This window comes from Lichenostomus cassidix, chromosome 3, assembly GCF_008360975.1.
Source record: "Lichenostomus cassidix isolate B80296 chromosome 3, HeHo_3.0, whole genome shotgun sequence".
NCBI lineage: Eukaryota > Metazoa > Chordata > Aves > Passeriformes > Meliphagidae > Lichenostomus > Lichenostomus cassidix.
The window spans coordinates 80,480,758-80,498,711 of record NC_139483.1 but is presented as its reverse complement, the minus strand read 5'-3'; the positions used below and the strand labels follow the sequence as shown (position 1 = coordinate 80,498,711).

The following is a 17,954-nucleotide window of genomic DNA, read 5'->3' as shown; positions in this document are numbered from 1 at the left end:
TTTGTCATTTCTGCATCATTTGCTATAGAGCTACCAGAAAAGAAAAACATCTCCCAGTTTTAGACAGTATCAGTAGTTGTACTGGAGGTCCAGATCAGAAAGATGTGGGAGCAGCAATGTGATGCCTTGCTGTGATTGTCTTGGCAAACCCTTTCTAGCACCAGTGTATCCTGAGCTTGAGGCTCTTTAGATCTCTCAACCCGAACCCTAACCCCTAACAGCATCTTGTCACAGGGCCAAGAGGTGCTCATCACCATAAATGGCACAGATTAAAAGGCCTGCAGTTGGCAATGGTGGCACCTGGTAAGCCCCCTGGATCCCTAGATCCAGGGGTTTAACTCAGGGTTCTATTGCTCTCTCTTAGTGCAAAGGAGAAATCCCCAGAAATATAGTCAAGAGGTGAAAGTCACACTAAAGCTTACTGGCAAAAACTTCAAAATCAAATGCTCAAAAATCAAACACCTTTGGCAAGGAATAAAATACAACATATAATCCCATGCCTTTCCTCACTTTCTTCTCCCATCTTGCCTTTTCACTTGCTTTTCTGATTTCAAAAATTCATTCCGTAGAATTTGGGCAACTTTCGGTCCTTTTCACTACCCCTCATTTCATCCCAATCCAGTGCATTGTATTCCAAATTTTTCGGTTTTGTTTCACTCGCATTTTATTTGATCATATCTCCTGTCCTGAGTGTTTGTTACAGTTCTCTGAATTCAGGATTTCATTTCCTTTCATGAAATGAAGGATTTCAGTCCATGAAAGGAAACGAAATCTTGTGATTTCAGTGAGGATCAATTCAGCAAGCTCTGATCCATTTCCCTGCACTTCCGGTCATTCCATGCCATTTACTTGTTTTCTTGTTTTGGGGCAGAATTTTCATCTCTTTTTTTTTAGCCTTTCCTTACCTCCTAGGACTGCAGCAGGGGCAGGACAGGTACTCCACGCAGACTTCTAGGCTATGCTTGTGTGCTGACCTGATGCTCTGCCCTTTAAGCCCCACGGCTTTGACAGCCAGGCTCTCAGCCCTGTGGAGAGGTTGTCCCCTTCTCCCGTCTTTCCCTCTCACGGCAGACGGGATCAGGATTTTTTAATGCAACAAACACCCACATAGACTTTACACCCCGACAGTTTTAAAGAGATTAAAATAAAGAAATAAAAGGTTCTAATTTATTTCTGCAGGGTAACTTAAAGAAAATAACATTTTCAACTTCCTTACCTAGGTATCTCTTTTTTGTAAAGGTCAACAAGTGGCTTGAACCTGCTATGAATAGAAGTTTGGAGATAGTTCTCTGGTGTGAAGTTTATGCAAAAGCTGTCCTAACACAAAGCTGTAACCCAGCCTCAGTCGTGCCTCACTGCGCTGTCGGTACTTCAGAGAGCACCTGGAATCAGAGTGGGAGCAAACAGGAGAGAGACTCACTGCAAATGATCAAGAGATTAGAGCAATGGGAACATTACAGACAAGAGAAATTCGGCAGTAGCAAATGTCGAGCCTTACCAAGAGAAAGGATATGTTCTAGACATCACTTCTCACTTACTAAGCACAGCTGTCTGAAGGGCAAGACTGTGAAAAACCCCAAAAATATTACCAAGTCGTACCTAGTGAACATGCAGGAAGTAAGTGGGCAGGCCTAGGATGGATTTTTGTTGATGGATTTAAACCCGTGCAACATGGCAGGAATGCCCCGTTGAAAACTCACATGAATACTAGCCTAGACTAGAAACACAAATTTTACATTAGAAAAACAGTTTTTGAATCATAGATATTTGAGTTGGAAGGGACCTTTTCAAGGTCACCTAGTCCAACCCCCCCCCCCAAATAAGCAGGGACAGCTGGACCTAGATCAGGTTGCTCAGAGCAACCTATTTGCCTCACACAGCACACCCCAAGAACACACTCTTTGGGGCCATTGTGGCTGTGTTTGCATCATGCCAGCCCAGGCTGCAGTAAATAGTAGGACCTACCAGCTCCCTTGAGCAAAACCTCAGGAAACACCTAAACACCTGATCCTACCTCAGGGAGGCTGAAGGTTTTAAAGTGTGACTCAAGCAACTTATTACTACCCAAACATTAACACACCTTCTTAATACAAAGTAATCAAATTGCAAGACGAAGATGCTGCTTTTACAAAATAGGTTACTCCCCATGTGCTTGAGCCGAGGCTTTCAGTGCAAGAGCCAGAAAGAAACCAGCTCTGTGTGCTCTGTCATGACTCAGAGGTGCACAGAGGACAAAGACAGAGGAAAATTACAACTTCATAAATTAGCATGCAAGAAAAAATGAACAACCCTGATCATAAGACAATTCCAGATGATCTGCCCTTTCTTAAGACAACACTTAAGTGAATTTTCTAATATTTTTTTCTAAATAACTTAACCACTGATTTCCAGTTTAACTTTATCAGTCAGAAGAATTTAGCATTAACATACATTTTAAAACCTCAAACACTTTAAAAGCATTAAACAGCATAAAGGTTTTGAGTTCTAGATATTTAATCTTTTCCCATGTACTTGTGCATGCAGATTAACTGGTGTCAATGAAGGACAACAACAGTACAGACTGCACATACACCCAGCTCCTCATGTTGAGATTCTAGCTGGGTAAAAATAGGCAGTGTATTGAGAGGAAATCACTAATTAAAGACTTCTAAGTAGCTCCTTTTTTGTTTGTTCATTTCATGTTTTTGACAGCTGTATTTAATTTCTTAGCAGTTCATGGAAGCTTACATCACCTTCTGAATGAGGTGCTCAAATTAAAAAAAAAAAAAACCACCACTAGATTTCTCTGCTACAAAATACAAATACATTAAGTCTTTCTAATATTTTAATAATATTCTAACTAGGTTTTCATTTTAAGTTACAGTCTTTATTATTTTGAATATCCTTGTTCAAAGTCAAATTCAGAGATCTGAGACAAAACATAAATTAACATCTGAAGCTGCCTGGCTCTTGAATGCTAACACTGTTTGAAGTCAGTACCTCCAGGAATAGGCCTCTGCAGAAATTTGGTGCTGAATGAGTTGGTTACCTGCCTCTGCTCTTGCTTCCTTCTTTATTTTTTTTTTTTTTTAATTTATGTACCTACAAGCTAAAGTAAAATGAAAGGCCAACAGACCAAGTTCAGGTAAAACATTCATGTTTCAGAGACAAGAAAAAGCATGAATAAAACTTGTATGGCTGTTACCAGACTAGGAACATAATTCCCAAATTCTCTACCCTGTCCTCCCTTCAGTGCTCACACAGATTTCAAAGAACAAGAGAAGATTCAAAAATTCTCACTACACTCCTGTAAAACAGTAAATTAAGCCTGTTGCAAAGATTTCTTAGCACAGTATTTCTCTGAGCTAGAAAAACAACCAGACATTTTGGGTTTGAGTTCCCTGTTAACAGTAGTAAAACCACAAATATTATATTTTGCTTTATAATTTGTTGTGCAGTAACTTAATTTTATGGTATTAAAATTCCAGTCACATTGTATGTTGCTTGCTGGCACTTGCTTTATTTTCACATTTGCTTCAAATAGCAACATTGATTAATTTTTAAAGCCATTACATTTTGCTCATTTGTCTTTGGAAAAAGTGACAAGCATTTTTTGCAAAGCTCATATTGATTACTAGAGCAGGAAAGAACACAGGCTTTGGCACAAAAACTTTTCATTTTGAAAACAAAATAGCCAGCTTCCATGATCACACAATTTCCTTCATTTAATGAGCATTATGATCTGTCCTGGTTACAGAGAGAGGGGCGGAGTTTAGCAGTGTGGGTGTAACCAAGATGTTATTCTGTACCACACACAGCATCTCCAGGCCATGGATTCGGCAGGAAAAGCTCAGCACCCTTACTGGAAGTTGGCCACTTGTGCCTCTCTAGCGGGAGGGTGTCAGCAAAGGATCTGCAGACTCTGTCCTAGGACACTTCTGTGGGACACAGTGCTGAGGAGAGGCTGCGGCATGGCTCCAGGCATGGTGCTGCAGGGACAGTGACCAGGGGCAGCACAAAGTCAGCATCCCAGCTGGGACCATTCTCCCCTGCCCTGGCACAGAGGAGCACTGGAAGAAGCAGCAGAGACACCTGCCCAGAACTGAGCTTGGCAGAGCAGCAGCATGACCTCTACTCAGATGACCCAGCTTCCAGGGATGTTTGTCTGTCAATGTTGTCCATTATTTTGGGCTGGGAAATGTTAGCCATGGGAGCTCCCCCACCATTGCCTTTGTTTCCTGACTACCAAGTGGGCAGCATGTGGGAATGATCATCCTATAGCCTTTACCTGGGGAAACCACACTGATACGAGCTAAGGGGAACATCCACCACCTTGTTCATGTTCCTGGTGGTGAATTCCTTTCTGTGGGTAAAACATCTTCTCATTTTGTATTCTAACTGTCTGTGTCCTATTCCATCATTTTGTGTTTTCAGTAAGTTGTTATCTCAACCCATAGCCTCTCCTTTTTGTCCCTCCCTTACTGGAAGGGGCAGGGGAAGGGGCATGGCTTGTTTGGAGTTTAATTTCGTGCTGGTGTTAGAACCAGCACATGCTCCAACAGCAGTCAGGTACCAACATTTCACAGCATCTGTTAATCCTAAGCAAAATCTTGAATTCTGCACAAAGTAAAATAACCACAGTAGGTTTCAAAGAGATACCTGTCACAGAAATGGGAACTGGGATACAATTGTATTTTAACAATTCTGTACAGAGTTATACAGAAATTTTTTTTTTTCTATCTTTTAAAAACCAAGTTATTATCTGCTTAAGATTATTCTCAGTAACAAAACTAAAACCCTGGACCTGGAGTGGCTTACTCTTGGATGAGTACACCACTATTATTATTGTGCTGTAATACTGGAAATGCACATTCAATAGAACTACCAGGACATAACAGCACAACCGAAGGAAGTGTGTGATGTTTCCAGTATTCTAAAATAATTTTCTCCAAGCAGAACACGCCAATGAGCAAAACTCACACAGATGCTTGGGACAGAGATTTTTCCTCAGTTGCTAAAACAAACCTTGCTTTTGCCAGACTTCATCTGGAGTCTGGAAAGCCACAGGGAACTCACTTCACTCCACTGTGACCGTTCCACATTCCTGTCACCCAGAAGCACACATACCTGCATCTCTGAGGTGTGGGCTTCTTCCCTCACTTCCTTGTGTTTTCAGATAAGGAACGTAAGGAGGAAAAGATCATCTGATAAAGCAAATAACACATTAAATTAAACAGAATCCACATTTTTTTATCTATTGAGTAGAAAAATGTAGATACAAATGCACTAATGCTACAGCTTTGTGAAAACACATCCTGTGTCGACTTTTCCTTGCCTTACCCACTCAGACCAGTACTGTATAGGCAGGCAGGGGATTCTGTCTGCTTAGGTGTTTTTAGCTTCTTCTAGAGCTGTCGGGAAGATTTCTGTAGATTGGACGTAGCTCTGGAACAGTTGCCCCCTGAACAGGGAGGCTTCCTGGAGGATTGGAGGCTATGGGTACTCTGGTGCACATGCGAACGTGAGCTAAGAGGACTGGCAACATGGTGTCTCCAATGCCAGATGCTACTGCCTGTATATTGCCTCCTGAACTGCGGGGTTAAGTGAAAACCCCTACAAAACAGCAAATGCTGATCTCTATCAGAGAGCACTCCAGTTCCAATTTTGTTTGTTCCCACTTACCCACTAGGCCACACTACCCAATACAGCTATACTGTATTCCACAAGGAACAAAAGGAGTGAATTTAGGGAGTTTTGAAAAGCACACAACCAATTGTCCCATAGCACAGTAAATTACTAGATAGAAACAAACACTGTTGGACAGCTTAGAAAAACATGTTTTCTATTTATTTAAAAATAAGTTTGTAGTTACTACATTGCAGTGACAGTAATTCTTACACATACATTCTAGTTTGTATAAAAGGATTCAAAGTATTATGCATCAAAACTAACATAGAAAGTGTCCACATAACAGTAAAGAAATTTCCAATCCATATGTACAAAAAGAAAGGGCACTGTTATCCTGGTGAGATACTTCAGGTTATAACATGATAATCTAGATTTCTGGAAGCAAAAAAGCCTTGATAAAGCTAAAGAATTATAGTTTTCAAAACTGTTACTCATTACATACAACAGATTTGTGTTTTACATAATTCTGTTCAAAATAAGTGTAATTTTTAATCTGAAAATCTGTCAGTTTTAAAATTAACCTTTCTAGGTAATTTATTTTAAGTTGAGCTCCATTCTATACATATTGAAACATTATGACAGAATTTAATTCACACATGATCATTATCCAGTTGTCCACCACACTTCCGCAGTTTTAGTATGGTCCAAAAATGTAACTTCTGTATGGTCTCAGTGCATTAGCAAACCAACCAGTTGTAAGCACAAAATAGTACATGTACATCACACAGTAGATGATAGGATAGAATACTTCCGTTTCTTTCTACTTCCAATTTGTATGACCTCATTCTTTGTTCTTTCAGTGTAGAAATTCATAGCATAGTACTACTTTCCCTCCCTAGAATGTATTGTTTGCATTATTTGAAGTGAATTTCCTGATGTGTTTATCTGCATTAAAAAGGATCCAAATTACTACTTGTCTCACTACATACCTCCTAAAAGCTAAATTTATTCACCCTTATTTTATTGCAGCATATAAGGTTTCTCTCTAGAGTGCCTTGAGGCTGTTAGAACCTTGGGAAAAGCAGGGGGTGAGGGGGAAGCAGCTAATCACCTTTTTCTGCAATTTAAGATGTCTTTTAATCTGGCTTTCTGGCATGTTTCCTCCTCTAACACACTGCAAAAATGGCATGGCGAATTCCTGCATTAAAATCAGCGGAAACACAAGGGCACCTGGAGGTTAGCTCTGGTTTAAAAGCTACCTGCTGTTTTTTCCCCAGACATCATAGAAAGTGAGCAAGCTGTACTCATGATTCAAAAACAGGAAGCTACGTAAGATGTTGATGCCAGATTTGTTATTTGAAACACATTGTCAAGCCTTGGCCAGTTTTATGAAATGCAATACACTTTCCTCTGCATACAAACAAACATTTATATACAGTAATTTACAGCAGAAAACTAACAGCCCTTTTATCAGTTGAATATCTAAGTCCCCTTGGAAACCAATCTGTTACAAGAACTTCAGGGATAAAAGAAAATATATACTCATTTTACACAGTTCATTTGTCTTCATTTAGGTAGTAAACAGAAAATGAGCTTTTGCGGTTTCTAGGTGAGGTTTTAAAACCCTCTACCTTTTCTATCACAGCACTATAGCAGTGTTATAATTATTTTAAAACCCTCTGTTTAAAAAAACAAAGAGAAAAACCTTTGACAATCTACTGTGGACAAAGTACACTATTTTAGAATAAGGTAAGGACTCAGGACACAATGTAAATATTGTGGTATGGCTATACCTTGATTGACCAGTGATGTTAAAATTACCTCAGCAAGATTCACATGCTACAAATAAAATGTGAATGTTGATAAAGTGAGCTTAAAAACCTCTAACCTCCAACCTACTATAAATACAGGGTGAAAGGGTCCCATCCAGTTAAGCCTATTGCTTTTATAGAACCAGTCAACTATTTAACATGTGCCTAAATTCAAATTACACACTACAGCATTTACCTGTAGTCCTCGATCCAACAAATGTGAGCAAGATATTTTAAAACGTGGTGTAAATATTGTAACAAGCTCGAAGTTACTGAATGGACAGACTATTTTTTGTGTTGCATGTAGTCCTTTTTTTTGGTAAGACAAAAGCCTCTGGCACAGAATTGGTACTTAAAAATATTTGTACAGCAATACAGTGAATAAGCTGTCTCTACACTACAATTTATTTTTTAATCAATATTAATATATCCTATGTGCTGCATCAGGGTCCTTTATCAATTTGTAATTTTACAAATATTAAGCCATAGTAATATTTAACTCAGCCAACTCAGCCTTACAAGTCTATCAACAAACTGATCACAGGAACAAACCAGACACTGTACAAATAAACATCTCTAAATCTTTATCACAGCAGTCTAATCACTGGAGGAAGACATTTCTCTGTGAAGTTGTATCACTGATCATTGCCGAGTGACAAAGAGCTCTAGCTCAATATTGACAATAATAATGAACACTACAGTGGTAAAAACTCAGTTCAGTTCCCAGAGAACATACTAACAACAGAAACAAAGTGGCTAAAGAGTTGTTGAGTATGTAGGCACAGGTACAGTGATTCCTGTTAAACATTTAGAGCACACTTATGACAGAAGCAGAAGTATTTCCTCATTGGTAGTTAAAGAACACACTGTTATCAAGATACCACTCAGCAGCAAATACCAATTTTAACGTTTCCCAGTACAGCATAGAAATACCAGAACAGTATCCTCACATCCATGTCAAATATAAACAAATTTAATGAATAAAACTGAGTTATTACTGCCAGATCATTTGCATGTTTGTGACTACAAAGCTATGTTATTTACAATGCAAATGTAAAACAAGCACATGAAGTTTTGATACTTCATTTTCTGAACCAGTTGTTAGGTACTTGAGATGGCATTATAAAACATGCATATAACTATAGTTCTTAAATTATTTCAGAACACTGACCAACAGTTTATTGCTCACATTTAAAAACCTAAGACTCTGTAATCAAAAGCTCTTTTTCTGTGTTGATACAGCATCTCACAACCACCTCAAATAATAAAATTTTCCCCAACCAAAATACAGTCTGATGGTGACTAAAGTCTCATAAATAAAATTTGCAACCTAGTGAAATTAAATTTTAAAAAATATAAATTTTAAATAAATCTGGTATTAATTTCTAATAAATTTCTAGTGTTGCTTGTATAAAAAATTTGACCCAAATTATCCAGAGTTTATTTTAAAAGGAAAGACATTAATGTGTCTAATAAGAATTAAAAACTTACTGGCTAAAGTCACCGATAATACTGGGTGGGAAGCAGTACCCATGTTCTGCAGGTAAGGCCTTCTATCCTTGTAAAATTAAGATGTACAATCTTGTACCTACTGTCAAGGGAATGCAGATTACTTCAGTCTCCAAAACTTACATACAAGGTATTTTTGATATATAAATATATACATAAACATGCCATATAAAACATTATTACAAACAGAGTAAATACAGAAGATGAATTTTAGATATAATCTATTTTATATATTACAATGCAGATAACATCAGGAAATTACACATTTTCAAATGATTGCCTTCATCAGTGAGATTTGACAAAATTAACAAGTAGAATCAATTAGTTTTGAATTGAGAAGCTGTATTGCAACTGTACAGACATAGCTTGTTATCTTACCACATATTCAGTGAATCCACTTTAATTGGATGATAAAGAAATACTTGTTAGAAAAAATAAATATGCCAACAAATGAAATACAAACTAATCCCTGCCCCCCCAATTCAAATCCATAACAATTCAAAGAGGATCTGGAAAGTATCTTAGCCATTTTTTGGAGCAAAATGAACTACCTAAAACTAGGTATAGTGGATACTAATTTGCTATCCACAGTAGCATTTTTCTATTCCTCTTGGTGGCAAATATCAATATTCTTTGTTCAAACTTGTAAGCTTTATTTTTGTAAGAAAATAAAGAGTGAAGAATCAGGCCTCAAATACACATACAGAATCTGTGCAAATTTAACGTCTTAATTCTGCATGTCCTCCTTTCCAGACATTACAGATGATGTGTAAAAACAAAAAAAAAGTATAACCAGAAAATTTTGGTTACATTTTTGTACCATACCAGATCTCAGTAAATACGACTACTTATGTATTTTTTCCCTTGAAACTGGACAACATTTTTTTAAGTGATAGGAAATGGTATTAAGGTTTGTTTGTAAAGGTATAAAATAACTAAATGTACCATAAACAAATAAATAACTGCTTTTCTTTTTCAGAGCAGTACATTTAACAATACATTCCCCTAAGTCATATAGTTATCATTTACAATAGACAACTTAATTTTAGTAAGGATGCAAGAAATAATAGAATACAAGGCACAATCATTAAATGGAATTTTTCTTTAGGGTGTATATTGACAAATGTCAGCATGATATACCATAAAAAGTGCAGAAAAACACAATGTGCAATGAGACCACTGTATAAAACATGATTGCATAAAAAGTGATTTGGCCTTTTAACCCTAATAATTGAAAATAACCAATCTTCCCCTTAAAATTAAACTATAAAGTATGACATTTTAAAATTTTCAATTCTAGTGCTATCTAAAAAATCCTGAAAAAAATTTATACCTGGGTAATATTTTAGATGTATGTGTTTATGTATATATTAATATATACACATACACTATTTTTTGTAGGTCATTTCAGCCTCTTAAGCATGTCTAAAGTTGTAGAAACAACAATCAATCTGGATCAGAAAGTAAACATCATAATTCCATACCTGTCCTGTAATTTCCTTGAATCCTTTAACCAATTATACATTTAGACTAAAACATCTCTGTCAAAGGACCCCACCAGTGCATTATTTTCTACCAGAAGTACCAAAAAGAATACATTTCAGAACAATGTTAACAACTTACTATTTAAAACAAGACACAGCTTTTATCACTGCAAATGGTATGCTGTACTGACACTCAAAAAGAAAAAAAGGTTTTCCACTGCACTGATTCTCAGTCTTTGGCACAATAAACAGAGATTTAGTGATTGATACAAGAATCAAGGTCTGAAAAATTAGACATTAGTCAAACTTTTTCCAATGTGGATATATATATTTGTTATTACATTTTTGCTATGTTTGGCAGAACTTGGATAAACAATGGCCTGTGCTAGGCTTCTTTTGCAGCTGAACGTTCCATCACAACTGAAATTAAACATTTTCAGATTAGCAAAGTTTGCTATTGTATTATTTAATAGAAATGCAAGTGAATTTACTGCCACTTTTTGCCAAAGTCTGCCTTCCTAGGCGACTTGACTTTACAATCAAAGTGTACCTTGCTTGGTCAAAAATAGATTCTGTTTTTAATTTGTGGCAATTAGAAGTTCTATTACCTCTTTTCAATTGTGTAGAGACATTACATACTACTTGAACAGAGTAGTTCTGAATTCTGTACGTCAGTCAGAAATTGCTTCAATTATTCTCCACTGTGAACAAAATGACTGTTGAAATGTATAACCTATTTGGAGGGCAATAAATAGCAAAAGTTTAAAATATATATTTCTTTCAAAGAATGTTCTTTCAGTTTATCGTTTTGCTAAATTTTTCTCCCCAAATTGGAACATACTCTTCTAATCCATAATAGCAGCAGGGATGCAGAAGTCTGTTCTGCTGTTCCTTAACTGTACCTGCTTCATAGCATTCTGAAGTAAAACCCTTGGTAAAAATTACCAACCAATTAAATTAGCTTTTGCTTTTTCAGTCAACTTTCGGACTCTGCCTCTGCTTGAAGTTCCAAAAGTTAAGGAGGTGTCTTCAAACAATAGCTGCCTTTGCTCTTCCTCAGAGTCATCTTCATTGTAAAAGGCTGTCCTCCTACCCTGGTTTCTAGTTCTCATGTGAGGTTCAGAATCTTTAAGCTCTTCAGAACTCTCCTCCATAGGCTCATGTGTCTTTTTCCTCCTGCTTCTTGTTTGTATTTTAACATTTGCAGGAACTAAGAGGTCTGAGCCTGGCTGGCGGCTCTTTATCTTCCTTTTTGGCTTTCTACCCCCACGGCCTTTTTTTTGTAACAAGTCTTCCTTCACATTATTTTCAGAAAGAGAATTGCATGCGGTAGAAACAGAGGCTTCCTCTGGTATATCCCTTGCAGTCTGGATTGTATTCTGCTCTGCAACCTTTTGCTGTTCAACAATTTGTACCTTTTTTGGTTTCCTGCCTCTCTTCTTGTGCACCACCACTTCACAGCTCGTAGTAGTAGTAGTAGTAGTAGTAGTAGTAGTAGTAGCAGTAGTAGTCTCACTAGTAGTCTCGACCTTCGGTTTCCGTCCAGGACCTCTTTTAACTGTAGGTTTCAAAGGCTGTCCTCCATGTCCATTTACCTGAATGCTTCCAGATGCCAGAGCATTATTCTTGCATTCTGCTGTAAAGAAATGGTACAGAAATGCTGTAAGTACACCTCATGTCACAGATTTGCATTTACATTCACTTTCACACTCCCTTAATAAACCTTTAGCTAAAATAACTGAATGGATTCACAGTGATTGACAATCTGTCAAAATCTAAGAAGCCCAAAGCAGAGCTCAGAGAGTCTTATTCCAGTATAAAATGAGGACTAACTTCCAGTGGGATTTAGCACACAGCAGCTGCAGGGAAAAATACTCCAACAAACAAAAAAGCCCAGAAAAAATGCAGGGGGGAAAAAAAAAGGAAAAAAGGGAACAGCTGAAAGGTTTTCATCCACTGATACCACACCAGTGGACAAAACTCCCATTTTGTATCTGCAACAGTAAAAAGTTGCCCAAGAAGCACTACTGCAAGGATTGGGAATGCTTCACAGTAGGTCATCTCTAGAGAAATAAAAACTTTCTTTCAAGCTGAGGTAGAATATTTTATATCAAATTTACACAGATTTCTTACATTAACAGACAGCAGAAGATACTTGCTTGGAGCCTTTTATGGGGTTTGAGTTTTCATTACATAAGGGGTACTCAACCTCCTCAGTCAGGCATGTCCCAGGACCTCTTAGGAAGATGTTCTGGTACCATAGCCCTTGTCTAAAATGTGGCCAAGAACAGCTCATAGCCACCATGATAGTTCCTCCAGCCCTTTGCTGAAACACCCATGCACAGTTTCTGCTGTGCTCAAATGTGCACTACCATGCACTAAAAGCACAGCCCTCCTCTGTCCTGTGAGTCGGTGTGCAGGAGACAGGACCTTGTCAACAACATTCAGATACCCCTGACACAACCAAATATCCTATCCTATAACAGCTGCATATTTAGCCATGCAATGTGGAACAGCTGGGGCCTTTGTGAGAAAGCTTACAAGGAATGGACAGATGATTCAACTTATCAGACCACAAGCTACTTTTTCAGAAGCATGGATGAGTAAGAAAGAACAGATACTCTTTAGGGAGAGAAGGACTACAAGGAATAAGCAGATTAATTAGACTGGGACCCAATTTGCAGACTACTGTGTTCCCATTTTCAGAGAACAGATGTTTAGTGGATCTAGCTGCTTCAAACATCTTCCTAATAGTTCAAAGCTGCTTCATAAACAGGAAAGCTTTTTGACTAGGAGCTCTTATTTCAGCTTTCACAGAAGCTTTGAATTTTAAGGTATTCTGACATCAAAAGACCAAAGAAGCTCACTCAGGAGATTTCATGATCTAGGTCCAAGCAGGCCATTCAAATATACTAAACAGAAACAGTAAACACTGCATAGTTTTGGGGTTTTTTTGCTGTGCCAAAATATGAAAGAATGAATTTGCAACTGGGGTCCTCTGACCCTTATGCTTCTGGCTGCACAGAATGTCATCACACTCAGTGTTACTGACCCAAATATAACCCACAGAAGTTTTATGTGATTAAACACACAGGGTTCAAAGTGTAACCCTGCAGAAGTCTGCTTTGGAATTTAGGAACTTCTAACATGACATTTGTAATAAATAAAGGGACAGATATGCTAACATCTCAAAATCATCTAGACAACAGTTATCACCCCATGGAAACGGTGCTAAGAGTAGTCAAAACCATGCTAATTCATCAAAGAAGGAAACTTACGGTGACTGAGCTGTTCCATTAGACTTCCCTATTCTGACAATTAATAATGCATACTATTTTCCCTAACTCCAAATTACCACAACTAAAGTACAACACTACTGTGGCTAGCACAGGTCTTTCCCATGAGAATTCTTCCTGTGTTTTGTAAACAAAGATAAAGTTTGGATGTTGAAAACAGTGTCTCGAGATTTGGACAGTTCAGGCCTGGCCAATCAGGCCTAGGGGGAGGTTTCTGACTGACCAATCTGAGTGACCTCTGAAAAGTCTATATAAGTTGGAATCAAATAATAAAAGCTCTCTTTTTTATGCTACACTGAGAATCCGGGTCTTTTTTCTCTGCTAGCGGCTCAACGATGACACACTATAGTCACTACATCAATAACTACGAGGGTGGGGAGGAAGTTCCAGAGAAGTTTGGTACCTTGAGGATTAACAGTGGAAGATTTTACTTTGCGCTTGATTTGCTTTTCTTTCTCGGGATTTTCTCTAGTGGAGTTATTCCTAGTGTTATGACTGCAATCAGATGGGATAGGGTTTGATACAATATTCTGGTTCTTGGAATGTTTGGTTGAATTCTCCAATACTAGAAAGATAAAAAGAAAAGAAAAATTATTCAAGTCCAGTAGTTTATACCAGATTCAATCTTGTCAGGCTAAAATGGAACTCATGCTCTACTACAAACTATTTGAGTCGGTGATCCAGAAGGGAGAAAGCTTCCTGGATAGAACAATATAGCCTAATTTGCTCAGTTTTCCTCTGAAGAGCCTCAAAGGCCCATCAGCTTGAAAATGGAACCAGTCTTAACTGAGAGAAATATATTAGATTTCCAAAGAGCCAGTTTTATCTTTAAAAACATTCACAGTTTAATTAAAAAAAACAAAACCACCCCAACTTGCCTGATTTTCCTGACCCTGCAGTAGTATTAGGCTTTGTAATTAAAGGCTTTATAACTAAAGGCTTTGCTCCTGAAGAAGTAGATGGTTGCTCTGTAACAGCCACATCTGTTGTCCCCCTATTGCTTCGAGTCCGCACAAGAGAGGAGGCTTCAGCTGCTTTTCCATTCATCTGAGGCGAAGCATGTCTCAGTGCTGTTGACCGTGCAGGTGCAGACGATGATGAAGTGGCAGAAGTTTCTGCCTTCACCTGAGGTTTTATTAATCTCCTCTTCCTTTCAGGGCTGCAAAAGGAGTAACAATTTGTATCCTGGATCACCACCTTGTCATTTTATAGGAATAAATAAAATTAAATGCTAGTGTCTGAGATCGTGGGAATAAAACAATCACCTCTGCATGAAGTATGTTAAAAATATGGGATTTACTGTGGAAATTCATGTAAGTTGTGAGCTTCTGAAAAGTGAATCTTTACAATAAATACTATAGTTATATGACAAAGCATGATGCCATCACTATCCTAACAATGCTGTTTTACTGTACACATTTAGCAGTTATTTGAATTTTAAGCACTTACACTAGGATAGCTCTAAGTAAAGTTTAAAACTCTTCCACATCATAGGGACTTGCATGTCAAAGCTACCATTCTGCAATATAGGGAATAGTAAAGGAAGTATTAAGAAAAAAACCACACTAAGTTTTATTGTTTAGGTACGTAAAAATTTCACAGCATTTCGTGAATACTGTAAGGAATTAATGTACCTGGATGCAACACTACTGGAAACTGAGCTGCTTCTACTTCGTTTTTTCCTTCGTTTCTTTATTGTATTTCTTTTATGGAAGCGTAGGGCAGATTTATAATCAGATAAAATAGAACTTATGTGTTCTTCAAAGAAAGCAGAAAGGCGCAAGCTCATGCTGTAGATCTAAAAAAGAAAAGCCAGTAAACAACATTATACTTTTCCAAAGCATCTTTTTACTTATTTGTCACCAAACAATAGCTAGAAAAGTAAAAAGTGATTAATATAGAAATGTTTTATGGAAATTTACAATCTGCCTCAACAAATATATGCTAACCTATGTGTGGCTTTGCATTAACTATTTTCATGGTTTTGAGAAGTGTATTACAACTGAAGATGACACAGAAAAGGAAAAATTAGAAAAGCCACTTTTTCAATTGCCTATCCAGAATTTATCCCTTTCTAGCTTCAACAGAAATCACTAAGAGAGATCCTTGATGTAATTTTACTGTATTATACCTAGGGTCAAGAAATCTTATTTTCTGCTCTATTAAGTTGCATCCTTATATCCTATATTTGAACATCAGTCTATTTCTTTTATAGATTAATTGATATACAAGTAAGTTGTACACCACCATTCAACTACATGTTGCATGCACTGAAAGCACATAGGTTCTAGAATATTAAAATTCTTGACATAAGAATCTTCCACTTCTACTTCTGAGTAAAACAAAAAAAGATAAATTTATTACCATACCAGTCGGTTTGGAAGAAACATGAAAAAAAAAGTCAAAAGAACCCGTGAAACCACACAAAACTAAAGATAGGTGTGATGAGGTCAAGCAGAGAATGAAAAACCACAAAAGAATCCAGGCCTGCCCCAAAAGCTTTGCCATTTGCTGCAACTGAAAGATTAATTCTTTTATGGGGTATGGCAGCCTCGACAGTGAGTGGGACTGTCTGCTACTGACTGAGGAGTACTCGCTGATCCTGCTAGTCACCTACTAAGGAATTTGTGCCCAGTCTCAAACCAATGAAGTCCTAATTATTAACTTGCTATTTAGAACAGCCAAACATAAAAGTTGTTAATAATTCTAGTCTTAAAACCTAACACATATTAGTAGAAGAAAAGCTACACAGAAGCCTTGAACACATATAAATACACATCTATCATTTAACTGCTATCAGATACTGCACCCACTACTAGCAGGGCTTCTCAGTAAGAATAGATTTGTAAGTTGACATTTAATGTAAACAGTCCTGTTTCCCAGAAATCCTAAGCACTTCATTACAATCCTACTGCATAGTGGTAAACAGCACAGTATTTCAACATTCTCTACTGTCTATTTCACTATTGTACTCATAATCATGTTTCTACAGAACTTTTCTTCCATGTGGCTTTCCCTTTGGACCCACTTTCTAATATTTACTTTCAAAACACACATGCAGAACATCAGAACTTTTGGCATTTAAATAGCACACACTCCTTTCCCTTCAAATACAAAGCTATAATAGTTTTCTCAGAAAGATTCATATTTTAAGATCAGAAATAATTAAATTTTTTTTTCAAAAGTAATCAAATTACACTGTCTGTTTTTTCAGTACTATACTTTTTAGATATAAGTGTTCTTTCAAACAACTACAATTAAAAACAATAAAATCTTACCCTTGATCTTTTACTTGGTGTATAAGCCTTGGAATTGCTGAAAATAAGTCTCACATCTTTACATAACTCCATTGGTGACTCATAGTTACCAGCTTCCAGTGTTTCTCTAACAGTAGCAAAATCCATAGGAGTGTCAATAATATCTCTATAATCCTGTTTAGAAATAGCAAAGCAATTTATTACATTTTTTTTCCCAAGCCTTAATATATCATTTTCATTCGGATGCATTTGAGAAACTTGTTTAACCCTAATGTCTTCATTAAATAGGTATGGAAGACTGCTGAAGACATTTTGCCCCTTTCCACTAATATACAACATACTTCCTTGCAGACATACTTGAAGAGTCAAGATTAGAAGTTAACTGCTAGATGATTTAATTCATTTTATAAACATATTTACTAAAACATAGAGCTCAGAATTTTGCAGCCTAAGGGTTGCATTACTGACACACTGACATGAAGATAACAGTGATATGAAAGTGTGACTACAAGCCTTCTGGGTGACTTGGCAGCTCAAACTTGGGACTAAGCCTAATACTGTTCTTACACATTAGCTTTAAAATATGATGTTTGAATAGTTGAACCTGATTGGAGGCTTATCACATCCCTTCTGAAACCTAAGCAGTTTCCCAAACGGGGACCTGACAATTTACAAAAGTAATAAGGTATTAAAAACTCCACAATTCAAGCCAATGACAGAACCATTTTTCCAGGCTATGCAAGAAACAGGCATATCCATACAACAGAAAGCTTAAATACCATATCTAACCAAAGAGTTAACTTAATCCACCAGAGTAAATAGAACCTGCAGGAGTGCCTCTGCATGTAAAACAGGTTTGTGACACCAGCGAGCAGTGTGTTTCATGCCTAAGCCTAGTAGAGTGCTCTCTATCAGCTTATTTGAGGATCTCAAACACAGAGGGCCACTTGTAGCTGTCCACAGCACGAAGCTTAGGTTACTTCAAAAATA

At 37.3% G+C, this 17,954-nt stretch overlaps 1 protein-coding gene across 1 annotated transcript in view; it reads right to left on the bottom strand.

The window, feature by feature from the left end:
• Positions 1 to 5,804: 5,804 nt before the first annotated feature.
• PHIP (PHIP subunit of CUL4-Ring ligase complex) overlaps positions 5,805 to 17,954 on the bottom strand; it is a 106,725-nt gene continuing 94,575 nt past the window's right edge. The window contains exons 36-40 of the mRNA XM_085056463.1: positions 16,986 to 17,138; positions 15,342 to 15,505; positions 14,586 to 14,866; positions 14,111 to 14,272; positions 5,805 to 12,047 (exon numbers count right to left, since the gene is read on the bottom strand). Coding sequence (XP_084912589.1) covers positions 11,353 to 12,047; positions 14,111 to 14,272; positions 14,586 to 14,866; positions 15,342 to 15,505; positions 16,986 to 17,138 — 1,455 coding nt within the window. The 3' untranslated portion in view covers positions 5,805 to 11,352. The remainder of the gene's footprint in view (positions 12,048 to 14,110; positions 14,273 to 14,585; positions 14,867 to 15,341; positions 15,506 to 16,985; positions 17,139 to 17,954) is intronic.